Source organism: Hemicordylus capensis, chromosome 12, assembly GCF_027244095.1.
Source record: "Hemicordylus capensis ecotype Gifberg chromosome 12, rHemCap1.1.pri, whole genome shotgun sequence".
In the NCBI taxonomy this organism is placed as follows: Eukaryota; Metazoa; Chordata; class Lepidosauria; order Squamata; family Cordylidae; genus Hemicordylus; species Hemicordylus capensis.
The window spans coordinates 12991232-13018260 of record NC_069668.1 but is presented as its reverse complement, the minus strand read 5'-3'; the positions used below and the strand labels follow the sequence as shown (position 1 = coordinate 13018260).

Sequence of the window (27029 nt, the reverse complement as noted above, 5' to 3'; positions counted from 1 at the left end):
GTGCATGCGCGCCAGCCACTTCTGGTAGGATGCCTACTGGGGCGCCAGCAGTTTGGGGCACAGCGCCGGCAGAGCCGGTACGAGCACCCTCTCTGCCCCTTAAAGGCCTCCCCCCTGCCTGCCTCCAGGGAGTGCACGGACCCCCTGCTCCCCACAAGCCCCTGACTTACTGTCGTAGGTGATGATGTGCCCGCTCTTGCCTTCGTAGATGACGTGGCCCTTGGAGGCGGCCGCCTCCTCTCGGCACTTCTCGGGGCTGCCGTCCTCCGTGGCCATGCGGGTGATGGTGCCTTTCAGGAGGAGGTCGGCTGTGATCCCGGACTGCGACAGTGCTGGTGTGCCCTGCAAGGAAAGTTCGTTTTTAAAGGGGGTGTGTGGTGTGTGGGGAGGCAGCTATGACAGCCTCCTTCTCACTGATATGCTGACTCAACGTGCCGGGAATTACTTCGGCCGAGGAGCACTCCCATCTGGGGCCTGCCTCCTGCCGTCTAAAGTGGTACAATCCACCGGGAGCTGCATCACGGGATCCTGCTGGTTGCGCAGTGGCGCTCGAAAGGCAGAGAAAAGGCTTGTTCAAAGGCCTTTTGAACAAGCTCAGTGGCAGAGCCAGCGTGGTGTAGTGGCTAGAGTGCTGGACTAGGACCGGGGAGACCCGAGTTCAAATCCCCATTCAGCCATGAGACTTGCTGGGTGACTCCAGGCCGGTCCCTTCTCTCTCGGCCTAACCCACCTCACAGGGTTGTTGTGAGGAGAAACTTAAGCATGTAGTACACCGCTCTGGGCTCCTTGGAGGAAGAGCGGGATAGAAATGTAATAATAATAATAATCTGCTTTGTACGCAGAAGGACCAAGGTTCACTCCCCAGCAGCAGCTCCAGGGAGGGCTGGGAAAGACTCCTGCTTGGAACCTTGGAAAGCTGCTGCCAGTCAGTGCGGACAATCCTGAGCTACCTGGACCACTGGTCTGACTCAACAAGCAGCATCTTCCCAGGAAATGGGGCCGTAGCTCAGTGGTAGAGCCCCTGCTTTGCAGGCAGAAGGACCCAACTTCACTCCCTGGCAGCATCTGCAGGTAGGGCTGGGAAAGACCCCTGAGCCCGTAATCTTGGGAGGAGCTGCTACCAGTCAGTGCAGACAATCCTGAGCGAGCTGGACCAATGGCCTGACTCGGTAGAAGGCAGCTTCCACTGTCCCTATGTGTGAGGAGGGGCTACTAGTGATTTGGGGAGAAGAGCTGGCTTGGAACATGAATGGTCCTCTTTGCTAAGCAGGGTCTGCCATGGTTTGCACTTGGAAGGGTGACCTTGGGTGACTGCTGGCAGTTATTCCCTTTCCGGGATGGGGCCGTCGATCAGTGGCAGAGCATCTGCCTGGCACGCAGAAGGTCCCAGGTTTAGTCCCTGGCAGCATCTCCAGGTAGGCCTGGGAAAGACCCCTGGCTGTAACCTTGGACAGCCTCTGCCAGTCAGTGCAGACAAAACTGGGCTAGAGGGACCAAGGGTCTGACTTGGTAGGGGGCCGCTTCCAATGTGCCTTTGCAAAGTGGGAATGGAAGGAGGGCTGGTGCTGCGAGAGAGAGAAATGGAGGCGTTCTTGGGCCCAGGGCATTCGCCTCCCAAGACCGAAGGAAGTACCTGCGTGATGGAGCCTCGCAGGGAAGGCATCGTGTCGACGGAGACTTTGCTGGTCGGCGTCCCTCGCGTGATGCTACCCTCTTGGATGGCTGCGGCCGTGCCTGGAGTCAAGGCAGAAAGGGAACGCCAGTCGTCCCCAGGCCCCTCCCTCCTCCCCGCCAAACAGACGCCCTGCCCCGATTACGCACCCTCCTGTTACGGGGCAGAGTTATTAGCAGGCTCAGCAGCAGAAGAGCCAGTGATGGGGGCGCTCAGGCAACTGCAGGAGTCGGGGGCAGCGAAAACCACAGCCCGTTTCCAGGATCAATCCAGACTCACGTGGGTCTAGTGCCTGGATCTGGGGTGGGTGAGGGCCTGTGCCCCCGTCAGAAGGCTCGCGTCAGGCCTGGTGATCCATTCACCATCTCATAACATGGGGGCCGGCGGGCAGGTCCGTGCACTGGCCCGTGCCTCCTGGCCCGTCTGCGAGAGCCACTCTTCCGGCAGCGGGTTCAAAAGACGCCATCCGGGCATCCCCAAGGTTTAGCCGTTTACGGCAAAGAGAAGAGGCTGCTGGTCATGCCTGGGGCATGGCTCAAATCTCCGGCGGGTGGAGGGTGTCTATGCAGAGGGGCTGGCGGTGGGGGGGGCGGCAGGGGGGGACAGGTTCCGGGTGGGCTTACCTCGCACCACGCCTTCGTGCTGGGCCCGGACCAAGAGCCCCTCGGGCTGAGAGTTCTGGCTTCGGGGCGAGAATTCCTCTTGCTTGATATAGGGCAGGGAGGCTGGGGGAAAGGGAGGAAAAGAAGCTGCTCTCTCGTCGGGTGCCCTGCACAGCTGCGTCGGGCACATGGTGCTGGGTTTTGGAAAGGGGGCTCCAGCCTTGCTGGGAGCCGCCTCTTCGAACCTTGGAAAGGGAAGGGGCCTCGGAGGTGGGGCTGCCCTGCTCAGGAAACGGCGGCAGCAGCCCTGCTGGATCGGGCCCAAGAAGGCCCTTCTTATACAGTGCACTGTTCCCCACAGTGGCCCACCCGAGGCCTCTGGGAAGCCCACAGGCAAGAGCGGAGGGCAGGCCCTCTCCCCGGCTGCGGTTGCTCCCCTACCACTGGGATTTGGAGGAATCCTGCCTCTGAACCATTGATAGCCCCTGTCCTCTGTGAATTTGTCAACATCCCTTTTCAAGCCAGCCAGTCAGGCTGGCAGCCGCCGCCACATCCCGTGGCAGAGAGTTGCACAGATCAATTCTGCGGAGTGTGAAAAGGGCCTTCCTTTTGCCGGGCCTAAATCCCCCGCCTTTCAGTTTCATGGCTCTAGTGTTGTGATGGGGGAGGAACATTCCTCTCTGTCCACTCTCGACAGAGCCCCATCCACCCCAAAGCCCAAATATTCAGGGACGGGCTAGACTTACTCCCTGACAACGACATGGAACCTGCTGCCACCCCGGGGAAGATGGGAGTGGTCGTCAAATGCCACCCAGGGACTCAAGATTAGGAGCCCCTGCCTTATGCAAAGGCGCCTAGGAAGACACCCTGGGGAAGTCCTTCGTCACTTCACTACACGTAGGCACACAGGAAGCTGCTTGCTACCGAGTCAGCCCCTTGGTCCCTCTGGCTCAGTATTGCCTACACTGACTGGCAGCGGCTTCTCCAAGGTGGCAGGCAGGGGTCTCTTCCAACCAGAGGTGCAGCTAGGTAATTTGGGAGCCTGGACCTAAAGGCCTTTGGAGCCGCCCGCACCCCTGCCCCAGCAAATTAAGCATCATCAGGCTCAGCCAGGTGACCATGCCACCCGGGACAGACTAAAGAGGATTTGGGGGCCCCCGCAGGGGCTGTGGGGCCCTGGACTTCAGCCCCAAAGTCCAGAGGTAAGAGCGCCTCTGCTTCCAGCCGCACTTGGAGATGCTTTCAGGGAATGAACCTGGGGCCTTCTGCATGCAAAGCAGGGCCTCTGCCACTGGTACAGGGGTGGCCGCTGGCTTGGGAGGCTTGAGAGCAGAACCAGGGGCATTCGTGGAGAAGATCAGGCCAATGGGAGCCTCCCAATTCTTGGCACGGGTGCCGGTCTCGTACCTGATTTGGCTGAGTCCTGTTGCCTGGGCAGGCCCAGCGAGATGGAGCCGGAGGGCTTGGCCGCCTCTTGGCCATAAGCGGCTTGACTGTGAGAGGTGAAGTATGTCCCAGGAGTTCCCTAGAAGGGGGAAACGCGGGGCCGTGAAGGATCTGAGCCCAGGACTGGTGGGGCAGAGCAGGGGCCCCCAAGCCCGCAGGGCCCTCACAAGTTTTTGTGATGTCCGCTCAGTTCATTCTAGACCCCGCTCGGGCTGAACCAGGAAGGCCCCCCTCTGAACATCCAGAACCAGACTCATTCCACACGCTGACGGGGTGGGGTGGGGAATCAGAGGGAACACGGACTACAACTCCCATCCTCCAAAGACCACTGTCACTGGGGATGACGGGAGTTGCAGTCCAACAACATCTGTTGGACCCAGTCTTGTGGGAAACGTGGGGTGGACTCAGTCAGCTGCTGGAGGGCGAGGAAACGGCTTCTGTCGGGAGCGAGCGTCTCTCCTCTCCTTACCTGTGAGATGGAGCCTCCCATGATGAAGGACGGCTTCTCCGATGGCACCACCGTCTTGGAGGAGGGGATCAGCGGGGGTGGCGGTCGGGTGGGCCGGGTTGGGGGGGGTCGGACCCCCTCTGGTAGGCTGGTTATGACTTGATGGGGAGCAGGCTGGAGAACTTAAAGGAGGAAGCAAAGAGGTTTCGGTAAACAGGGCGGAGAGCATTAGGACCACTGATTCCGAATTCTTGAAAAATCCACAGCTTGCATTCTCACACTAGTTAACAATGAAATAAAAATGTGTTGTTGTTTTCTCTCTCTCTCACATACATTATTTTATCAATTATTTTGTTTACACACACACACACACACAAATGTATTCCAGCAAGCATTCGGATTAAACTATATTTGAACAAAGTTTTATGTATCCCTAACAAAGGTTTGTCACTGCAGTAGATTCTGCTCTGCTCTCTTTCATAGAATTCTAGGCTTTAATGTTTCAAGTTTCTTGCTCTCATGGGCACAAGAACACTTCTTCATCCACCACTTTCACACTTTTTACGAATATACAAAAATCACTTCCAAGAGCTGAATTACGGGAAGCATAATTATGCAGATACAAAATCTACTTAGAGCTCAATCCCAGATATGTTTACTCAAAACTCAATTCACACAGCAAAGTCAGTGTGGCTTACTCCTAAGTAAACGTGCATAGGATTGCCGCCTTAATTCCATCCAAAAGCACAGCACTGGGTGGTCCTGGTTTTGGAATCGGATTTTGCCACATAACTAAAGATTGCTCAGAAGGGATTCCTGCGGTTTCTTACCTGCTCCAAAATGGCAGTGGGAAGGAGACCTCTGGGGAGGAGATCTGTGTGGGGCTGGGTGTCCTGCTCGCCAGAGGGCTGGGGGCAATTGCCACTGGCAAGCTGGCAAGTGGATCTGCAGATGCCTGCCCATAGAAAGATCAAGATCAACATGTGCTGGGAAGCAAGCTGGCCGGCCAAAGTTACCTGGCGGGACGCTGTAGCGAGTAACATTCATATCCGGCTGTGGAGAGGCCTTGCTGACCTCCCTCGGAGACAGGCGGTAGGGCGAGGCAGATCTCGCCCCTGCGTTCTGCATCTGGGCTTCCTGCTCCATGGCGCGTTTAACTTCAGCGTAAGGTATGTAGGCCATGGACTTCCCTGTGAAAGCGGACGTTACTGGAGTGAGTATTTCTTCACAGAATGGATAATCAACCTGTGGAACCCACTGCCACAAGACGTGGCGACGACCACTAGCTCAGCATTAGAGAGATTCATGAAGAACAGGCCTACCAGCAGCTAGCTATATAGAACCTCTGTGTTCAGCACAGTCTACCTCTCTGTAAGAGGTATCACTCTCATCACCTTCTGTTTGCAAGTCTCCCCAGGGGGGCACTGCCTACTGTCCAAGAGAGTGGCGGGTGAGAGGATATTTGGCCTGGTCTAGCCTTCAACCATTGTGGCTGGGATGATGGGAGTTGTAGTCAACAACATCTGGGGGTCCCTGTTCCTGGAAGACAGCTGAGAGAGGTTAGAGAGCTCCTGGTTTAATGCCCTGCCTCTTAGCAGATGGAGTGGACATCCAAACCTGAATATGGATCTCGCTTTGGAGCTATTTGGTGTGTTTGCAGGAGCAAAATAAATATAGACATCCTTCGCCAACCACGAGGGTGCCGTTCCGGGAAAACCTCACGGTTGGTGAATTTGCGGTTGGTGAGCAATAGAAAAGCACTGGATACAGGGGGTTAGGGGAATCGCAGTGGCGAAATGCCCGGAAAATACAGAAAAAAATCACAATAAATCACCAAAAATCCCCCAGAATCCCTTTCAATCTCAGTTGGTCAGCAAGAGGAGTGAGGGGGGACCCCCAGAAATCACCCCAAAATCACTCCCATTACAAAAAAAGCTCGCCAAACCACAGATGCTTGGGTCGCGGTTGGTGAGACCTGTCACCATTTCCCAGTCACGGATACTCAGAACCGTGATTGGGAAAACCGTGGTTGGGGAGGGGCGACTGAATGCAAAAAGAGAGGGGAAGAGTTACATTGTCAGAGGAAAAGGGGTTGTGGGGGGAGTTGTTTACAGACTGGGAGCAGTAATGCAAACATTCCCAGTTAGAAACAACAGAGCAATTGGGCATTTCGCTTCCAGAGTGCAACAGTCAGCACACTGAAGGCTGACAAAAAGGAAACACACAAACGTAGGTGCCTACACACACACACACACACACAGGCACATCTACCGTTCTGTGTCAAAGGGGAGGGTCCAGCAATCCCCAACATGCCCCGGGCATCAACAAGACCTCCATCTGGCGGGATGCCCAAGGAACTGAGGCACCCGGCATAAACATCCCAAGATGGAGACCGTAACGTCTAAAATAGCGCCTGGGCGGGCTTGGCTCTGGGGCGAAAAATACTCTGGAAGCCGGCAAGTCTGTTTACGGAGACGGCAGCTCTTCTGGCCGTCGCGGGGTGGGGTGGGGACGGGCACGGGGGAGTCTGGCCGGAGTGGGGAGAAGCAGGGAAGGGCAGCTGGACTTGAACAAACGGGGAAGGGAGTGGACATATTTTGAAGGTATTTGGAAAGAAGCATCTTCTCCTTGAGAATGTGAATTCTCAAAACGTGGGTTCCCAGATGCTGTAGACTACAACTCCCATCACCCTGAGCCTCTGGCCGCTGGGGCTAGGGATGGTGGGAACTGTAACACAATCACATTGGCGGAGGCAAGTTTTAGGAACTCTGGGCTCATTCAGGTATCAAGTGCACAGGCTTCCCTCTCACAGGGCCCCCCAAGATATTGTGGACTACAACTCCCAGAATCCCCAGGCACAAGCCACTGCAGTGGGGGATTCTGGGAGTTGTAGTCCACACCATCTGGGAGTCCCTGTGAGAGGGAACCCTGGCCTTAAGATGGCGTTGAAGGCAGGACGAGGCAAGGTCGTGGAGGAGAGACCGATCCACAGCTGGGAGCAGCAAGAGCTGAACTGAGCCTCCAAATTCAGAGACAGTATACCTCTGAGTTCCAGATGTGGGAAACAGGGGGAGGCAGACCCTGAGATGTCCCTGGGCTGCCCAGGGTAGCTGGAAACACAATGCCAGCCAAAGGACCTTAGTCCAGTCCAGGAAGGCCGGGGCTCATTTTCCAGCTTATTTGGGCTGGTTTCTTTAATTTTAAAGGGCATTTATGAGCACGCCTTCTCCATTATGAGCCCCACTGCCAGCAGCTTGTCTGGGAACATAAGAACAGCCCTGCTGGATCAGACCCAAGGAGGCCCATCTAGTCCAGCATCCTGTTCCCACAGTGGCCCACCAGATGCCCCTGAGAAGCCCACAGGCAGGAGTTGAAAGGGGCATGCTGTCTTCTCCTGCTGCTGTTGCTCCCCTGCAACTGGTACTCAGAACCTGCCTTTGAGGCTGGATGTGGCCGATAGTCCTCTGACTAGTAGCCGTTGATAGACCTCTCCTCCATGAAGTTATCCAAGCCCCTCTTAATGCCATCCAGGTTGTTGGCTGTCACCACATCCTGTGGCAGAGAGTTCCACAAGTGGATCATGCGTTGTGTGAAAAAGTACTTCTGTTTGTTGGTCCTAGACCTCCTGGCAATCAATTTCATGGAGTGACCCCTGGTTCTAGTGTTGTGTGAGAGGGAAAAGAATCTCTCTCCACTTTCTCCACGCCATGCATGATTTCATAGACCTCTCTCATGTCTACCTGCAGGGGAGAGGGAACTACTCAGGGACGAGGCCTTCTCCACTGCCGCCCCAAGGCTTGCCAAAATAATCACCCCTCCCCATCTCCAGAAGCTTTTAAAAGGGCTGTTCAGCCCCATTCATTCGTCCAGGCTTTTAATTAGATTTATTATAGAATTTGCGATGGTTTAAAATGGTTGCAATGATTGTTTTAATCGGTGTTTTAGTGTACGCCGCCCAGAGATGCAGGTTTAGGGTGACTGTGCTAAATATTATTATTATTATTATTATCATTAATTCAATTTTTATACCACCCTTCCAAAAATGGCTCAGGGCGGTTTACAAAGAGAGATAACAAACAATATGCGAAACAAACAGACCCAAACTAGATTAATAGCTGGAGGTATCTGGATTGGACCCCGGAAGAGGTGCCGAGCCTAAGCATGAACTTGGGGCCACACAACCTCGCACTCCTGGGACACCCCCCCCCCATTTTTTCAACACCTCTCTCTCTCTTGCGCTTTCTGCTGCCACACGCAACCAGCTGTGGAATTGCCGGGCGAGGAGCAGGTCCCTCCTCGCTTTTCTCACACTCCACAGCAAGGCGCTTGGGTCTCCAGATCTTCTTGGGCGACATCACCCACCACCCCTGCCACAACCCCCTCTGCAGCAGGGAGTGATGGGAGGTGTCGTCTGGCAAACAGTTTGCCAGGAAATTGAGGGCCAACCGGAGGACTTTGCACGCAGTGCATCGTCACACGATGGAATTCTCTGGATGTGGCTTGAAGTGGGGCTTAGGCCAATTCTTGGAGGGCAGGGCTAGCGGATGGCGATGGGTCTCGATGGCTGTAGGCTAGCTCCAGATTCCAAGGGAGGATGCCTCTCAGTACCAGTGGCAGGGGAGCAACAGCAGGGGGGAGAGAGGGGGCCCACCCTCACCTCTTGCCTGTGGGCTTCCCAGAGGGGGCATCTAGTGGGCCACTGGGGGAAACAGCATGCTGGACGAGATGGGCCACCACGGGCCTGATCCAGCAAGGCTGTTCATAAGACAACTGCAGACCCAGGGTCGGGGACACACACACGCCAGGCACATTAAGAAACCGACCGTTGGATCGTATGTCTCGATTCCCTCCCGCCCAATGGATCGCACATCTCGATTCGCTCCACCTACCGTCCCACTCGATGCTGGGGCTCTTGGAGGGGCCGCAGGGGCTGGCGGAGCGCCGGCAATCCACCTCCAGCTGCTCTTGCCGCTGGCGCTGCTGGTCCTCCAGCATGGCCGACTTGTGCATGGCCTTGATCTGCTGCTGGAGGAGCGTGTAGCCGCTCAGGGGGATGCCCTGGGGCAGCCCCTGCAGCGGGGAGGAGACCTGCCGGAGCAGGAGAAGAGAAAGCCCTGAAGGACACCGTCACCGTCACGGAGGCTTTGAAAACCCAGCCGTCGGCCAACCCCCAGCAAGGATCGCGTCCACGGAGGCAGTGAGCCCGTCTCTGGGCTGCCTTCCTGCAGCTGGCAGCTGCCCCGAGCGAAGGTTCCTCCACAACAAGGGCTTTTAAAGGCGGGGGGAACCTTCTCCCTGGCCATCAACAAGTAACCTGGCTGGGGAAAGGCTCGGCTCCCAAAGCTATAGCCCGCCAGCTTGTGTGGTTTCCGCGATTAGAGATTCTGACAGATTTTAGATGGCCAGCCCTTGGGGACGGGGTGCCCCCCCCTCTTTTTTTTACGTGAACCACTTTGAGAACTTTTGTGTTGCCAACTGGAAGGTTAATATGCCCAACAACCACCGTTCATGTATGTTGCTCTGGGAACCTTGTCGGCTGGAAAATGGGGCAATCATGTTTGGCTTCCGCTGGCTCTCTCTGGACTTGAGGAATCCCCCTTGGGGACTCCCCGCACTGGCTAGGGAGATGGAGCAACGTTTGACTCAGTCAACAGAAGATTCCGATGCTCCAGCAAGTTCCCTGCTGAAGGGATGAGGCCAGAGCTCGGTGGCTTGGCACTCAGGCTCAACCCCTGGCAGCCTCTCCAGGTCGGGCAGGGAGAAGCTCCTGCCTGAAACCCGGGAGAGCCACTGCCGGTCAATGCAGGCAGTCCTGAGCGAGACGGGACGAGGGTCTGACTCAGTATGCAGCAGATACCTCCCTCCCTATGTTAAGGAAGGACTGGGGCAAGGCCTACCCTTCAGTACACGCAGTTTCGTACCTTGGGGACAAGAAAGGAAGAGCGTGACCAAGGACATACCATGGGCGGTATGACAGCCGCTCGGTGCTGAAGCTGCTGGAGATCCATCTGCCCTTGTTTGACTGCCGAAGAGACCAGCAGGGGCCCCGTGGGATTCAACAGAGAAGGCTTGGAATCCATAGTGAAGATTCTGGGGGAAATATACATTAAAAAAATTTTTTTTAAGATGAAATGAAGTGAAATACATAGCAAAGAGTCACAAGGATAAGAACCTTCACACTTCTAGTCTCCCATTCAAATGCAAACCAGGGCGGACCCTGCTTAGCTAAGGGCACAGGTCATGCTTGCTACCACAAGACCAGCTCTCCTGTCCCTTAATTAATGAGCCATTTTGGAAGGGCGGTATAGAAACTGAATAAATAATAAATACAGAGGGAGGCCTCTCTGACTGCTCAGAAAAGAATCCCTGCTGTTTCTTCCCTACGGCAGTGGGAAGGAGACCTCTGGTGAGGAGACCTTTGTGGCGCTGGGTTCCTGCTCACCAGAAGGCGGGGATACTCACCACTGGCAAGCCGGCAAGGGGCTTTGTGGATAGGCCTCTCCTGGAGGAGGATTTTTAAAATCCTCCTTTTCAAAGGATGGCCATGAGCCTGTCTAACATCTGGGGACCCCAGATGTTACGGGACCACTACTACCACAAAGATTCCCCAAAGTGCTTTAAACACACACCCCACTTTGGGATCTCCAGCTCCCATCATTCTCTGATGAAGGTCACTGTGGCTGGGGATGATGTGAGTTGTAGCGCAGCAAAATCTGGGAGCCCCAGATGTTTAAAAAAAACCAAACACCTTAAGGCAGGTTTTTAATGAGCGTCAGCAGACCAGGAGAGGTCCACCCACGACGACTCCTCCTGAGCGACTTCTGCGTTTCAGCATACAGACCCCAAAGCGTCCATCAGGACAGAGGCACCAGTTGCTACAACTCGGCCCACAGGAGGGGCGTTCTGATGGAGGACTCTCAATTGCCCTGGACTGCCAGCTCTAACGCCAGAGCTGCAAACCTTAAGTCGTTTAAAGGTTTTTACGTCTGTTTTGATTGGTTTTATGTTGTTGTCAACTGCCCGGAGAGGGCTGTGCCTCCGCACTGGCGACAGGGAAGAGGCACACCCAGGTTTGGCCCTGCGGGGGGCTGCTACCACCGGCCACTGAGCCCTGGGCCTGGCGGGTCCTTGGTCTCGAGCTCAGGGCTGCACAGCTTCGGCCGGCCTGCGTCCTCCCCGACAACGGGCCACAGTGGCTAGGAGTGAGGGGGTGACAGCCCCAAAAGAGCCAGAGGGCCAAAGCTTTGCAGCCAGGGCCTCAGGCCAGCATCTTTGTCATTCTCCGGGTATTGAGAACCGTCCGCTTCTCTCTTGCCCTGGTTCGAATGCCGCTGCCAGCTCTCCTGGGCCCTCTCGGCTCTGCGCTCCCACCGCCGCCAATCCTCCAGGGCAGGGCTGCTCCACTCCAGCCCTCCTGCAGCTGTTGGCCGACAACTCCCAGAATCCCTGGCTCCCGGCCACAGTGGCTGGGGGTTATGGGCGTTGTAGTCCAAAAAGGGGAAGGGGAACAGGCCTGCCCCAGGGCCTCCCTCCAACCGGAGAGGAGATCCCTGCAGCCGGGCGGAGCGGCTGGCCTCACCTCTGCCGCTCAGGCTCTCCGTCAACATCCTCGTCGGCGCTGCAGGTGGCGCTCGAATCGTTGTCCGAGTTGGGCTCCAGCCTCGGGGCGCCGCTGGCCTGCGGGCCCAAGCCAAAGTCCGTCTCCTCGGGCTCCAGCTTCTCCTTGGGCTTGTCCAGGTCCCGCTCCTTGGCGTCGCCGCCTTCGGTCTTCACCCGGACGTCCTGCGGGAGCCGGACCTCCGTCTCGATGGGCTCCGCTTTGGGGTGGGCGGGCAGGCTGACCACGGGCTTCGTGTCGGGCAGCTGGCTCCTGCTCTCCGCCTCCATGGACTCCTCCACGTCGGTGGCCGCTTCCTCCTTCACCTGCAGCTTGGGGCTCTCATTCCCGGACGGGCTGGCGCCGGGAGCCGCCGAGAGCGGGGAGGCGCTGGGGGCGGCTTGGATGGCAGCTTCCTGCTCGGCGGCCATCTCGGGGCTCCTCCGCAAGGCGCTGTTCTCAGGCAGGGCATCTTCCAAGGGCTTGGGCCCTTCTGCCATGGAAGGCGACGGAGCGCTCTCGGTATCCGAGCTATTTTCGGCACCTGGAAAGGCATGAAGTCCAGGGTAAGCATTTAAAAGGTAATTAAGGGGCTTTAACTGGATGCCGAACGATTACGGCTCAGTGCCACGCAAGGACAGAGCCGGCGGCTCACAAATCTGCTGCTTCTGCAGGGGGCTTGCGTACAGATTCTGCTCTTCGGGACGGGGCCGTCGCTCAGTGGGGGAGCCCCTGCTTGGCATGCAGGAGGCCCCAGGTTCAAATCCCTGGCAGCCTCTCCAGGGAGGGACTCCTGCCTGCAACCTCAGAGAGGCTGCTGCCAGGCAGTGTAGGCGATACTGAGGTAGAGGGACCAAGGGTCTGACTCGGTAGGCAGCAGTTCCCAAGCAAAACGATGCGGCTTGTCTCATACAACGGTGTGGCAACCTGGCCTTTTGACTCCCCAGCAAAAAATCTGGCTCAAGCTATTGTCAACCCTTTCCCTGACCACGGCAACTTTTCATTCTCAGGCGGGAGGACCTGGGCAATCTAATGACCAACTTCTGGAGACGATCCAAGACCAAGGGCAACTTGTGCACAGATAACCCTCGACACGCTATGGGGGGGGTCCTCTCCCGGAGGTGCTCCGGTGCTGCTGGACTACAACTCCCATCATCCCCAGCCACAATGGCCCAAGGAGTGGTTGCCCAACGTCACGGGGCCCCCCCACAGTTCAGACACCTGCCCAAAGGGGTTAGGGATGACGGGTGTCACCTTCACTATCCTCTGGGTTCTCTTCCTCATTGGAGACGTCGTTGTCCTCGTCCTCCTGAGCAGAGACGGTCGACGCCACGCTTTCGCACTGGGACACTTCGCGCTCCTCGCGGGGCCTTCTAGAAGACTGGAGAGGAGGCGGCAGCGGCGGGGTTAGGGTTGGGCTCGCGCTGACTTGCATGGCCGCCTGGCCGCTCCCAACTCTGTGACCCCTCCCAACTCTTGCCCCACACCAATCCAGAACGGTCTCCGGGCTGCCATGTGTTTATTATTGACAAGATCTCGGCCCTTCTCCACAGGCAGCTTGCACCATACAACCATCACAACAGCCTCTAAAAATCATCGCACGGCAGAGATAAAAGACTCTTTAACGCCACATCGCAGAGGGAAACAGATCCAGCTGGGAGAAGGCCTGCTGAATTAGCTTCTGTGTAAAACTGAACAGGGGAAGGAACAAGCCCAAGATCAAGGGGCAGGGAGTTCCAGAGAGCCACCACGGAGAAGGCGTGCCCATGCGCCACAGGCAGCGCAAGCGTCCCTTCAGATGTTAAGTTTTTAAAATCCACAGCCAAGAAATAGTAAGCATACTCTGGGAAAGTGTGACTACAATACACCCATGGGCAGTGTTTCCTCTAACAGGGATTCCCAGATGTTGTGGACTACACCTCCCAGAATCCCCAGCTGCAATGGCTTTTGCTTGGGGATTCTGGGAGTTGTAGTCCACAACATCTGGAGACCCCTGTTAAGAGGGGACACAGATGCTTGTCTTGAGCTGGGCCTGGCCTCAGCTCCTGACTGAATTTACACCCAAGAGCAACCCCAAGCGAGTCTCTGTGTGAAGAGGGGCAGCCTCCCAGAAGCGCATCGCTGGAACACGCCACGCACCGCCCCAGACCCCCAAGACCAGACCAGCTCGGCTCACTTTTTGCTTGTACTGCTGGAGAAGGCTGTCGAGATTGTGCCTCCTTTTGTAGTTGAAGTAGAAGTTCTTGCACTGAGCGTCACTCTTCGTCCCCACCATCTTGGCGATGGCTGCCCAGTTGCGTCCGTGCTCCACCAACCCTGTCGAAACAGAGGAAGGTCTGTGTTACAGGCGCTCTGTGTTCAAACCACTTCCAGTCTGCATTCCAGGGGAACCGGGAGTTCCTCCTTGGAGCGCAGAGGAAGCGTCCCTGCTTGGCAAGCAGAAGGCCCCAGGCTCAACCCTGGGCAGCCTCTCCAGGTAGGCCTGGGAAAGGCCTGGAACCTTGGAGAACGGCTGCCAGTCAGTGTAGACAAGACTGAGCCAGGTGGACCAGCAGCTTCCTAGGGGTGGGGCTGCAACTCAGTGGCAGAGCATCTGCTGGGCAGGCAGAAGGCCCCAGGTCCTCTCTTTGGCAGCCTCTCCACACAGGACTGGGGAAGAGCTGCTGCCAGTCAGTGCAGACAACCCTGAGCTAGATGGCCGAATGGTCCAACTCGGTTCAAGGCCATTTCGTTGTTCCCAGCCCTGCCGGGGACTGAACCGGGGGCGCCTTGCTGCATGCCAAGCAGTGTTCCCTCTCACAGGGGTTCCCAGATGTTGTGGACTACAACCCCCATAACCCCCAGCCAAAGGCCACTGCTGCTAGGGATGCTGGGAGTTGTAGTGGACAACATCTGGGAAGCTCGGTTCGAGGGGGCACTGATGCCAAGCAGGGGCTTCATCGCTGAGCCATCCCCAAAGTGGGCCTGTGTGGGCCTCCCAACTAGGTACTGGCCACACTGAGACCAGCTTAGCTTCAGTCTCCTGCGTCTGTGGGTCAGGCTCAGTCATGGCAAATCAGTGCCAGAGCTGGGCAAGTGGGCGGCAGAGGTTGCCTGGGCTCTCCCGAGAACCCCAGTGCAGCCCACAGAGGAAAATCAGGTGGGAACCTAGTCTGTCCATAGCGCTTGCAAACCAACGGACTAACCCAGGGTTTCTTAACCTGCCCCCCACCCGATGTTGTTGGACTACAACTCCCAGAATCCCCAGACATGGCCTGTGTGGCTGGCGATTCTGGGAGTTGTGGTCCAACAACATCGGGTGGGGGGAGGTTAAGAAACCCTGGACTAACCCAATGTTCTCGCTGCGGATAGAAAGGGCTGGAGTTGAAGACCTCCCTGAGCCCCGTCAGGCCTCCAAGGCGGCCACTTTATTTATTGCTCTATTCGGTGGATAAGGATGGGCATGAGGCTCCTTTCTCCAAGAGTGAAGCCGAAGCGCTCCGAGGCGGGGGGCAGCCAGGCTCGAAGGTCACGCCGTGCCAGCGCCAAGAATAAAACGCCAGCTCTCCTGACCCCGCAGCGCCGAGGGCTTATCTGCTGGATCATGCCGTCTCCCCGGCTGACATAACCTAATTCCCCCCGGGCCGTAAAGCTGCTCAAAGCCCCACAGCCGGCATGAACCACGGTCCAGCGGAAAGGCCGCGGGGCGGAGCAAGAGGGAGCCTTTCCCCTCCCACGCCGAGCCCCAAAAGGCAGGCGAGACGGAGAGAGCCCTCGTTCCTGCGCCCTCTGGGGACCAATCCTGTCACACCCTGCGGGGGAAGGCCTCGGTGCTCCGGAAGCTGCCTTTGGCTGAGTCGGACCCTGGCCCTCTGTAGCTGCAGCCTGAAGTCCGTGCCCCTGCTTCACACCGGAGCAGAACTGAGACCAGGTATTGCAAAAAAGGGCTTGCCCAACTCAAGCCCGGACAAAGCCCACGGATACGTGCCCAGCTTACCGGGTCAGGAGAAAGAGTCAAGCCACATTAAAAGCCAGTCTGGTGGCCCCAATGCATGCAGAAACGGGAATGCTGGGGTGGTTTCTACCTCTCTGGGGCTGTCCAGACGCCGCCCGCTCGGAGAGAAACCCATACAAACACATTCTCCGTTTGCAGCACCCTCCGAATTCGTGGGGTTTGATTCCAACATCGGAAATGAATTTACAAATGAAATGAAGCGGACTTTTCCGTTTGGGGGTCTCTTTTCAAACCTTTACATGTGCAGCCAGCGGTAGCTGAGACTCAGCTGAAACAAATGACGCCCACTAGCCAGCGTGGTATGGTGGTTCAAGTGCTAGACCAGGAGCGGGGAGACCGGAGTTCAAATCCCCACTCGGCCAGGAGACTTGCTGGGTGGCTCTGGGCCAGTCACTTCTCCCTCCGCCTAACCTACTTCACAGGGTTGTTGTGAGCAGAAACTTAAGTATGGAGTACGCTGCTCTGGGCTCCTTGGAAGAAGAGCGAGACAGAAAATGTAAAACTAAAACAAAAACCCCTTCTTGATAAATCAGCACAACTGATGTGGGCGAGACTTAGAAGAGACTTTTCCCCGGGGGTTGGTCCAGAACCAGAAATGGAATGGTGCATGTCCCTGCTCAAGACCCAGCAGGCAGAGCCCAGGGACCAGAGAGAGGAGCTTCAGGGTCTGATCTCAACCATATGAAGACAGTTTGGCCACAGCGGCAGGGGGTGATGGAACTGTAGTCCACGTCTGAGAACCCCTTGTCTCAAGACATTATGACCACGGACGGGAAGGCAGTCAGCGAAGGTTTGCTTGGCCAGGTTTTGGAAGGAGGCACACAAAGCTCCCGTAGCCAGTGGCTTGCCTGGCCTAGAACGACTTTCTCTGACTGGCAGCCGCTCTCTAGGAGAGAGCGCGAGAGGCCTTGCTCAGCCTGCTCCCAGAAGCCTTTGACTGTCCCACCAGACTGCCCAAAATGGCTTGGGCTGAGCGTCTGCTTGGCATGCAGAAGGTCTCAGGTCCCATCCCTGGGTCAGCTTCCGGGTCTGGCTCGGCAGAAGGCAGCTTCCTAGATTTCCTAACGAACATGAGCTCCTGCCTGTCCAATAAAAAACATTTCCTGTAATATTGGAATACTGTATGTGATGCAGCAGTTGAACCATTTCCAGCCCGCACACATTTCTGCAAAGAGCCCTCTGGTCGGTGGGCAGGGCGGGGTGGGAGGGGGACCACAAATGCTGCTACGCCTGCAGAAATTATTATGCAAGAATCCACCATGGTTTTCCATTTTACCTCCACAGTATTACCGACTAACGCTTGTGTGAAAATGCGGTGAAATGCATCAAAGCCTCCCAAGCTGACCCACCACATCAACGCCGGCCTTCAGCTCGGACAAAAGGGGAGATGCTTTAATGATATCGAGCGTTGCTATTGCGTGGATCTCTCTTGGGCTTTTCCCCAGCCCTGTCAGAACTGACTATTAGCTACACAAACTCACTCAACACATTTCCTCACAGTGGACTGGCCAGGGTGACTCCAGTTCTTCAGATGGAAAGCGAAACCCCACAAGTACTTTTGGACCAGATTCTTACAATGGTCCCATTTCCTTTCGCTAACTAAAGAAGCAACCCAAACAAGTCAGGAAATTACTGAAGACAGGGAGATAAACGTGTGAAGGACCCAGGCTGAATTCTGGAGACACATCCAGTTTTTGTAGACTTCTAAAGAGATGTGGAACATAGGGAGCTGCCATATATTGAGTCAGACCATGGGTGCATCTAGCTCAGGATTGTCTGCACAGACTGGCAGCGGCTTCTCCAAAGTTGCAGGCAGGAGTCTCTCTCAGCCCTATCTTGGAGATGCTGCTGCCAGGGAGGGAACTGGGAACCTCAGATGCTCTTCCCAGAGCGGCCCCATCCCCTAAAGGGGGATATCTTCCAGTGCTCACATGTAGTCTCCCATTCCTATGCAACCAGGGCAGACCCTGCTTAGCAAAGGGGACCAGTCATGCTGGCGACCCCAAGACCAGCTCTCCTCTCTAGGATTGCAACGGGTTAGCTGGTAATGCTCACGGTCTCTTTGAAACATCAGCCTCCGCCGGAAGCCTCCCCTGCTGCGTTCATCACAAGCCTCTATCTGACACCGGAGCGGTCCTTCGAACGTGCCATGAAATATTAAGCCGCGAATAAAGGAGAGATGCCCGGGAAAGCGCGCCTACCTTTCTTGGCAACTTCCATCTCTTCTTCGGTCCAGCGGGAGGTCTCCACCGGCTCTGCCGAAGCTGCAGCGACAGAGAGAGAGAGAGAGAGAGAGCGCCCCCCCGTCAGATGGGGAGAAGGGCCAGGACTGGCGCTTTCAGCGTAATCTATTAATCTGTTTACATTCAGGCCTGCTGAGGCCGCTCGGGAAGGATGCCCACTGACAGCGGGAGGCTATCAGTTCTGATTACATCAAAAGCCAGGGATGGGAAAGAGGAGGCAGCCCCTCTGTGGGCAAGGAGGTGGCGGGGGGGGGGGGGGATGCACACTGGGAGGACTTCTTCATAGCCGAGGAGCGAGGAGGCCGGGGGCAGGAATCTCCTCTGCCCTGGGCCAATTCATGTGGGGCACCCAACCCCTCTGCAAACGGAGCAAAGGGGCCACTCTCTTCTCTTGAGCAGGAGGGAAGCAGCTGGCCTTCTCCAACCCCAGCACGACATCCCTCCAGTGGCAGCTGCCGGGGCCTCCCTGGGGTTTCCTTTCTGACTGCGAGCCCTTCCGGGAGAGGGAACCAGCCCTCGGGATCTAGTCTTCTCGGGAAACCACTTTTTGAGACTGTTTGCTGCAAAGAAGTACTGCAAAAATGAATGTGTGTAGTACGAGCAGGCCAAATCCACTGGGAAGCTTGCAAAGCCCACTGAAGGGAACCCCATCCGGTTCCAATGGAGCTTGTGCAGGAGAACTTCCCATGGCAGGGATGCCTTGGACTGAGCAGGGGGTTGGGCCAAAAGACCTCCCAGCTCCAAAAGCCTACAATGCTATGAACCGCTGGCTCCGGCAGTTGAACTCCCCTCCCATGTTTGCTTGCTTCTTTCTTTCTTTCCTTTTTAATTGTTAAATTTATATACCGCCTTTCATTAAAACAATCCCAAGGCGGTTTACAGCAAAATTTAAAGACAAGATTGTAAAAAAGACGCAATTACAATACTAAGGTAAAACTATAAAACAAATCTGATAAAAAAAATTTAAAAGCATAAAAGCAATACAGAGTACAAAGAGCAGCAGCAGCAGCAGCGACAATTACAATAAAAGCTTGGGCAAAAAGCCAAGATTGTACACTCTCCCTAAAAGCCGCGATGGAGACTGAGGAGTGACTAGCCACCAAGAAAGCATTCCAGAGCCTGGGGGCAGCCACAGAGAAGGCCCTGTCCCACGTGTCCCACTGCAGCTGGGGATGCTGGGAGTTGTAGCCCCCAACATCTGGGAAGCCCTCTTGCAGGGGACACTGCTCCCCACCTGCTTCTACGAGGCACCACCTCTCCCTCGCCCCCACCCCCTGTCCTTTCCTACTAGCTTTAACCCTCCACCCCAACACAGGAGCCTGCTCACGTTAACCCCTCGCCCCCTGGCCTCTTCCCTCCGCCCGCTCTCATAATACGCATTAGCTGTATCCTGCCCTCCCTCCAAGGGCCTCAGGGCAGGGTGCACAGGTCCCCCCACTATATGGGTGGGCCAGCACATTAGATTTCTGAAACAGAAACAGGGGGAGGGGGGCCAGCCACTTGCTTCCGGGGGGGGGGGACCACGGGACGCTGGACTAGAGAGGCCTTGGGTCTGCCCCAGCAGGGCTGCTGTTCTGGCTCCAACTGCTCGGTTCAAAGTTTCGCGGCCTCCCTCAACAAGAGACAAGCAAAAGGCCACGGAAGGGCTTGGAGAGGAGGAGGACGCAGCCGCTGCCCTGCTGGATCAGGCCCCTGCTCCCCACAGGGGGCCCCCAGATGCCTTGGGAAGCCCCCAAGCAGCAGATGAAGACAGGCCCTCTCCCCTGTTTCAGAGGCCTCCTGGCGCTGAGCTCATCCAGACAAGGAGCCATCGATGGGCCTCCAGGAGGCCACTTGGACTCTGCTCCACAGGCCACGCCGCTGCTGGGGCCAGGAAGCGCCACTCACATGGCTCCGGAGGGGGCGGCAGCGGAGGGGGCGGGTCTTCGGTGGCCGCGGCGGCGGCGTTGGCGGCGGCGGCCTCGTTGGTCATGGACCGGGTGATCCGGCCCTTCCGCCGCCCTTGGCTGTTAGCGGTCTTGCGTCCCCTGGGGGCGGCCTGCTCCCTCTCCTCAGGCTCCTCGGGGGCAACTTCGACCTTCTCCTTCTCCTTGATGTTCTCCCTGGAGAGGAGATGCACAAAGGGACAGAATGAGAGAGCCTAACCCGCGGAGGGCTGGGCGTTTTCAGGCCACCGGTCAGGGGTGCTGCAGTGGGGTCCTGCGAGGAGCGGGGTCAGACTAGAAGGCCTCAAGAAGGTCCCTTCCAGCACTGACGTTCTAGGATTCGATGACATTTTGGAGATGGACTTGTGGTAGCGAGCATGGAATGCCCCCTTTGCTAAGCAGGGCCCACCCTGGTTTGCATCTGGATGGGAGACGACGGGCGACTACATCCCATAGGGGATGGGCCCGCTCTGGGAAGAGGACCAGCAAGCTCGCGTGCAGAAGGACCCCACTCCAACCCCTGGCAGCATCTCCAAGGAGGGCTGAGACAGACGTCTGCCTGCAACCTTGGAGAAGCTGCTGCCAGTCTGTATGTATCAAGAACTCTCCAGACCCAGGAGGTTCCCTCAGAAGGTTTTTCAGTACAGAAGTCAAAATATCAAGGCAGGAAGAACCATCAAGAGCTTCTGATCTCTCTCAGGCACACCGTTTCCTACCAGCTTTGGATAAATCCTAACAAGAGACAATGGCTGACATGAGAAAAGTACTCAAAGTAAGCCCACTGAAATTAAAAGGACAAGTTAGGCAATGCCTAATTTGTCCTTTTAATTTCTGTGGGACCCTTCTGAGTCATTTCTTCCCCATGCCAGCCATTACTGGGGGGCAAGAATTCAGACGTCAAGACAGTCACGTGGACTCACTTCGATTCTTCTTTTTCGTCTTTTTCTTCTTCATCTCTCTTTTCCTCCTCTTTTTTCTCAGCTCTCTCGGCCTTCTCCTCCTCTATTTTTTCTTCGACTTTTTCTTCTTGGGAAGGACGCGCAATCTGTTGCTGGAATAGAAAAACAGATTCCAGCTTACAGAGCAGAGCTAGTGACCGGAGGATCGGGACCAGGGGACCGGGATGCCTAGAGGGGCTGGATACAGACCAGGGAGGGCCAAGAAAGACGGAAGGAGCAGGATTGACATCCTGAACGGATGCCGCCCCAGGCAATGTGGAGAGAGAGAGAGACACAGAACGTGACCAACGGTTTGGCAAAGCGTGAATGTTACATAAAGAGGAGCAGCAGCCAAGCCGCCTCCTTTCCAAGAAACCGGCTTGGGGTCCTGGCCTTCACACAAACACGGAACAGCCCCAGTTACTAGAATTCGGCAGTGCCAGCTCCAGAACACCCAAGTCCCTTTTAGATCAATCGGCTGGAGATGTCCCCAAGGTGAGGTCCAAGAGACTGTTGATGGACCAAAGCATCCAACACTTATTAGACATCCATGCGACATCCATCCTGAACCCAAGTCCCTTTTAGATCAATCGGCTGGAGAAGAGGGGCGGGGAAGGGAAGCCCCGGCTTGTATTTCTGGCCCATGGCGAGACCCCGCCCAGCACCCCGCCTCTCCCAATTGGCTTAGAATAACCGGTGGGCTTTGCCAACCCAAATAACCCCACTTTGCTCCCAGATGGCCCAGAGACCAAGCGGGATGGGCCAGAGAGTGCGTGTGGGGTGGGAGGGAGCGAGGAGCACTTTGCTCAAATAAACGCCAGCACCAAGCGCCTCCTTCCTGGAGAACAGGATGGACTTGAAAGTTGCTGGACTTTTCAGTCCATAAGGAGGGATCTGGGAGAGGGAGAAGCGGCCCCATCAAGCGGTGGTTTGGGGGGCCCCCACCTGAGGGGAGGAGGCACAGAATGGGGATGCAGGCTACAATCCACCAGGAAGAAGTCGTCCCGAGCAAGTCCCACTGAAGTCCAGTGGGGAAGAGGAGCTGAAGCGCCAGAATGTCCCCAGGGGCTTCTCTGTGCAGGTGCAGAGTCCAGTCGAGTGACTGCACTGAGACCACGGTGGCTCCTGGGCACACTAGGACTCTTCCACCCAAGGCCCCAAACGGGAAGCACCCCAATAAGAGGGTCCAGACAGAGCGGAAGGAAACCCCACTCCGGATTCCCAACTGCTTGGAGTGGGGAGTCCGGATTCATTGATTTGAAGGACAGCATCGCAGAGAGCGGGAAGGGACCCCGGAGATCTTCCCGCCCAACTCTATGCTAGGCATCTCCCAGAAATTCAAGCCGTCACCAGGAAGGTTCTACTGTTCAAAAAGCCCTTCCACAGAGCAACGGATGCCGCAATGATACAGAACGCGATGGCATTCACAGTCACTTCTCTCTCTCTCTCTCTCTTTTTTTTTTAAAAGAGGAAAAAGGATGAGCTCTTGCACTTTAACAACTGACAGTGACGCTCTAAACACGCAGCCCCTGGCTCACGCCGCTGCTCCAGAGCGCTGACACCTGAGCGCGGGCATTAGCCGGTTATCCCAAGTATGCCTTTAACAAGATGTCAGCTGCGTCAAGGTAGAAAGGTTTTATTTGCCGCCCTCCCCTCTCCCCACCACTCCAGGGCTCTGCCAAGTCAGGAAACTCCAGGAGAGAAGGGCTTAACTTCGTAAAGCTTGGTGGGGAGAAGCTCCCCCATACAGCCCCCCAGATAAATAGAACGGAGGACCCCTTTCTACGTTAAAAGTGTGCCCTGTCAAACACCAAGATCCGCCCCCCCCGCCCCGAACTGCAATCTTCTCAAGTTGCCTGGGGGGAAAGGCTCCTCCAGCCAACTCCAACGCGTGAGCCCCGGGAGCAGAAGCCCAAGAGGCCGTCGGAAACAAACCTTCAAGCGGCTGAAGCCTCGGCGGCCGACGTACCTGCTCGCTCATCTGCTGCTTACACACTCTTTTTACTATCCACAGCCGGGGAGGGGTGGGGGGGCGCCTAGCTTTTTAATGAGGCCCGCCTCATGCTTGAGAGGAGAGCAGGAGAGGAAGGGAGAAGGAGAAGGAAAGAGTCCCCCCCCCCGCCCCAGCCCCTCCGGAGAGGACTGCCTGACCCCGCCAAGTTTTTATTCCAGGAAAAAGCCTGGTGTCATCCTAGCCACTTAAGCTGCCTAGCGCGGAGGAGAGCTCTCCCTTCTAATCTCGCCGGGGTCACTCGAGGTAATCCCTGCCCGCGCGGGGGCTTGATTGGCTGTCACAGGAGTGCCGGGCTTTTCTGTCTAGTCAGAGCGCTGGACCGTACCACCTGCCGCCAGAGCCCTGCGGGCAGACGGGTCCACCGGGGCGGAGGCTTCTGCTGGCCGCTTGACTCGCAGCCAGGCCGGCCGCTGGAGGCCAAGGGTCACCTCGCTGATCTCCCCGCCCCCCGGGAGGAGAGTTTCATTTCCCTTCCACAGCACAACCACGGGCAGGGATGCTGGCACTTGGGAGCTCTGCAACCCGCCTCGCCGTTCCAGGAGCTGAACTCGGAATCAAAATTCACAGGAGGCCAGAAAACGGCCCCTTTCCAGCCCGGGGACAGATGGGTCGCAGCAAAAGGAGAAAGGAAAAGGCCTTGTCAAGTTACCACTGGGGTTTTAGCCTGTGTGCCTTCCCTCTCGCCTGTCCATTTCAAGGTTGTGGATTTTTAGACTGCCTTTTGTTGAAGCTCCAAGATGGCGTACAACTAATGTAACAAGTTTGGCACAGAATCGCAACACACACAGACAAGCGCCATTCCAAACGGTGCCGGAGATTTTTCTTTCTTGTTTTAAAAAAACACCAATTGTCCAAAAGCGCCAGAGGGCTCCGATGGAAAGGGCCGCTTGCAGAGGCCTGGGAGCCAGGGCGTGGTGCGGATCCCCTTGGAGACTGAGCTCCACAATCTGGGGGCACAACACCCATGCCCCGCCCCACAACAGGGGTCTGCGCACAGAGCAGGGCACTCCCAGAAGAACTGAGCTCAGGACTGTCTACACCAGGGTTTCTCAACATGTGGGTCCCCAGGCGTTTTGGGACTTCAACTCCCCTGATCCCCAGCCCCAGTGGCCTTTGGTTGGGAATTATGGGAGTTGACGTCCAATCACATCTGGGGACCCACTCGTTGAGAATCCCGGGTCTACACAGACTGGCAGCGGCTCTCCAGGGATTCAAGCAGGAGCCTTTCCCAGCCCTACTTGGAGAAGCTGCCAAGGATTGGACCTGGGGCCTTCAGCATGCAGAGCAGACGCTCAGCCCGAGCGAGGGCCTCTCCCTCAGAAGAAGAAGCTGCCATATACTGAGTCAGACCCTTGGTCCATCTAGCTCATTCTCTGCTGCCATCACACTCAAGAAGTCACGCCCCACCCCCCTCCACACACACACACACACACAAATCCCAAAGCTTCAGTCTTCGAAATCAACAGTTCCTCAGTGCAGCCTCTTACGGATCATCTTATGGGCGAGTCATTCAATGGCCCAGCCAAGCAGTGGGGCCCAAAGACACAACTCCAGCCCTGCTTCTCGGGGAGCCCATCACGGCACAGATCCTCTTGGCCACGCTCGAGCGGGACGGAGTGCTAGCGCCAGGTTTTTATCCACACCCCACTTCCTAACATTGAGACACCAACTAGTGAGCAATGCAGAACAAGCCAGCCTCACTAGGCCACGCTGTCTCCGATGCAAGCCATCCACGAGTAGCCAAAAGACTTCTCCAGAATCACTCCCCTTCTTCATCCTCCCACCTTCTGCCAGAGCACTCGTTCCAAGGAGATTGACACCATATTGGAAGCCCAAACCCCACGGAATTGAAAACAATCAACACAGATCAAACACAATATAAACGTTTTTAAAACACTAACGGAAAAAGCGTGTGTGTGCGTGGAACGGAAGCATGCCTCCCATTTTAATCTCTGCAAACTAGCTTGATACATCCTTGTGGGCTGAAAGGTGAGTTTTTTTCCTCCCTCGGGGGGGGGGTAAGCCCCTAAAAGGCATACCCCAGAGAGGGGGTAGAGCCCGGATTAAAGCAGGCGCTCGGGAACAGAGCAGTTAGCTGGTCGCCATCTTTGCTCCTCGTCTTGGGGTGAAAGGCACAAATACTGCTCAGGAAAGTGTCCAATGAGGAAGAGAACCCGGAAGACTGTGAAGGCAGCTTCAGAAATCCCCTTCGAGCAGGGGGTCTCAGCCATGGGTCCCCAGATGCGGCAGGACTACAACTCCCAGCATGCCCAGGCAGCCCGGCCTTCCACGGGGTGATGGGAGTTGTGGTCCAGCACCTGGGGAACCAAGTTTGGGACTGAAGGAGAGCAACTCATCCAGCAAAGACATGTAAGCCCCGCTCCCCAAACTCCACTGAGCTGCAGAGGCCAAGCGTTTGAGATGTGCCGGTGTAAGCCGTGGCCTGCGGGACTCTGCCTGGGAACGGCAGGCACATTTCTTCCGGGAGTCGCGCAAAGAGCCCAAGGAGCTCACCACGGAGCAAGGCCACACACCTGGTTTCTCCCCCGCCGCTTGCCGTAGTTCCTCCGCACCAAGGCCTTGTAGTTCTCGTTCTTCTTGGTCAGGTAGTAATACAGGACGCAGTCGGGGACATTCTCGAGAAGATAAAAAGGATGCCAGGTTCTCAGGGCGGGAGCGAGACCACCCACCCCAGGCTCTCCTGGCGTCCTTTGAGAGACGAGGAGGCTATGCTCATCCTCTGGGCCCACCCTCCCGAGCTGGACTTCTGATTTAGGAAGCTGAGGGAGCCCTCGAAAAGGAGCCGGTGAAGAGCCAACAGCCCAGTGCAGAGGCCTCCGGGACGCTTGGGTCCCTTCCTCCCTGCCTGTGCCGGCGTGCCCCCCCCCACCCCCCGGCACATGCGATGACAAGTCTGTGCCCAGTTTGTGGGCAGGGGTGCGGGTTACCACCAGGACACAGGAGGTCTCTTGCACAAGCACCGCCCTGCTAGACCAATACTAGGGAACGCAGCATGTGCACTCAGAGGGTTTTTCATTTTCATTTAGACTGCAAGTTCCTTCGAAAGGGACACGTCCCTTTTTGTAACTGAAACCTTAAAAGGCAAGGGTTCTCAGCCCTGGGTCCAGTGTTCCCTCTATGGCGTGCGCACACAGGTTTTTTCGATGTCCGCTCAGTTCATTTTAGATCCCGCTCAGATTGAATCTGGGAAGTCCCACTCTCAATATCTGTGCGCGCAGACTGGCTTGATACTGCCGCCCAGAACAAAGCTCATTCCGCACACAGATGAAAAACATTAAAGCGAACACTGTCTGGGTCCCCAGATGTTGCCAGACTACAACTCCCATCACCCCTTGCAACACTGACAGCATTTGTGGGCGATGGGAGTCATAGTCCGGCAAGATCTGGGGACCCAAGGTTGAGAACCCCTGTCTGAAGGCAATGCTGCATGAACATATAGAAAAATAAATATCTATTTGTTTAAGGAGAAAGCTGCAACATTCCTACATTCTCCAAAGAGCTCTCTCACCTTTCTTTCCAAGTAGGAAGCGATCAGGCCAAAGTTCTTGGGGTGCTGGACAAACCTGCAGGGAGACACAAGGCGGAGAGTCACGATCTGGCAGCCAGCATAGACGCACCACACCCCTTTGGTTTCTGAGACTAGGACGCCCCTAAATTGCCAGGACCACTCTTAAAAGAGGGTGGAAAGAAACTCTGCATCTCAGAGCGGGTTGTTTCTGTAACCTGTATGCATTCTGCAACTGCGACACATTTCAAGCATTATGGCGTCCCAACTGATCGGACCGAAGCATGTCCACCTGCTCAACTTTGCCCCCCAACCCAGCTGTTTTTGGACTACAACTCCCATAATGTTTTCGGACTACAACTCCCATAGTCGGAAACTACAGTTGGTCCAGAATGCGGCAGCCAGGCTGGTCTCTGGGTCATCTAGAAGAGACCATATTACTCCCGTTTTGAAGGAGTTACACTGGCTGCCAATACGTTTCCGGGCAAAATACAAGGTGTTGGTCATAACCTATAAAGCTCTAAACAGCTTGAGCCCTGAGTATTTAAGAGAACGTCTTCTTCGTCATGAACCCCACCACCCCTTGAGATCATCAGGAGAGGTCCGTCTGCAGTTGTCACCGGC

General features: G+C 56.2%; 1 protein-coding gene across 10 annotated transcripts in view; it reads right to left on the bottom strand.

Moving 5' to 3' along the window:
* The window catches only part of NCOR1 (nuclear receptor corepressor 1), a 75433-nt gene that overhangs the window by 23084 nt on the left and 25320 nt on the right, over positions 1 to 27029 (bottom strand). For 7 of the 10 annotated variants that reach the window (XM_053275003.1, XM_053275004.1, XM_053275001.1 and 4 more), the window contains 16 exons: positions 26409 to 26463; positions 25414 to 25515; positions 20848 to 20978; positions 19890 to 20104; positions 17961 to 18023; positions 13942 to 14081; positions 13020 to 13146; positions 11748 to 12309; positions 10090 to 10258; positions 9058 to 9256; positions 5185 to 5358; positions 4190 to 4350; positions 3682 to 3799; positions 2296 to 2397; positions 1634 to 1734; positions 171 to 342 (listed from right to left, as the gene is read on the bottom strand). In XM_053275003.1, the coding sequence (XP_053130978.1) occupies positions 171 to 342; positions 1634 to 1734; positions 2296 to 2397; positions 3682 to 3799; positions 4190 to 4350; positions 5185 to 5358; positions 9058 to 9256; positions 10090 to 10258; positions 11748 to 12309; positions 13020 to 13146; positions 13942 to 14081; positions 17961 to 18023; positions 19890 to 20104; positions 20848 to 20978; positions 25414 to 25515; positions 26409 to 26463 (2591 nt within the window). The remainder of the gene's footprint in view (positions 1 to 170; positions 343 to 1633; positions 1735 to 2295; positions 2398 to 3681; positions 3800 to 4189; positions 4351 to 5184; positions 5359 to 9057; positions 9257 to 10089; positions 10259 to 11747; positions 12310 to 13019; positions 13147 to 13941; positions 14082 to 17960; positions 18024 to 19889; positions 20105 to 20847; positions 20979 to 25413; positions 25516 to 26408; positions 26464 to 27029) is intronic. The other 3 variants (XM_053275006.1, XM_053275007.1, XM_053275008.1) reach the window with 2 other exon arrangements.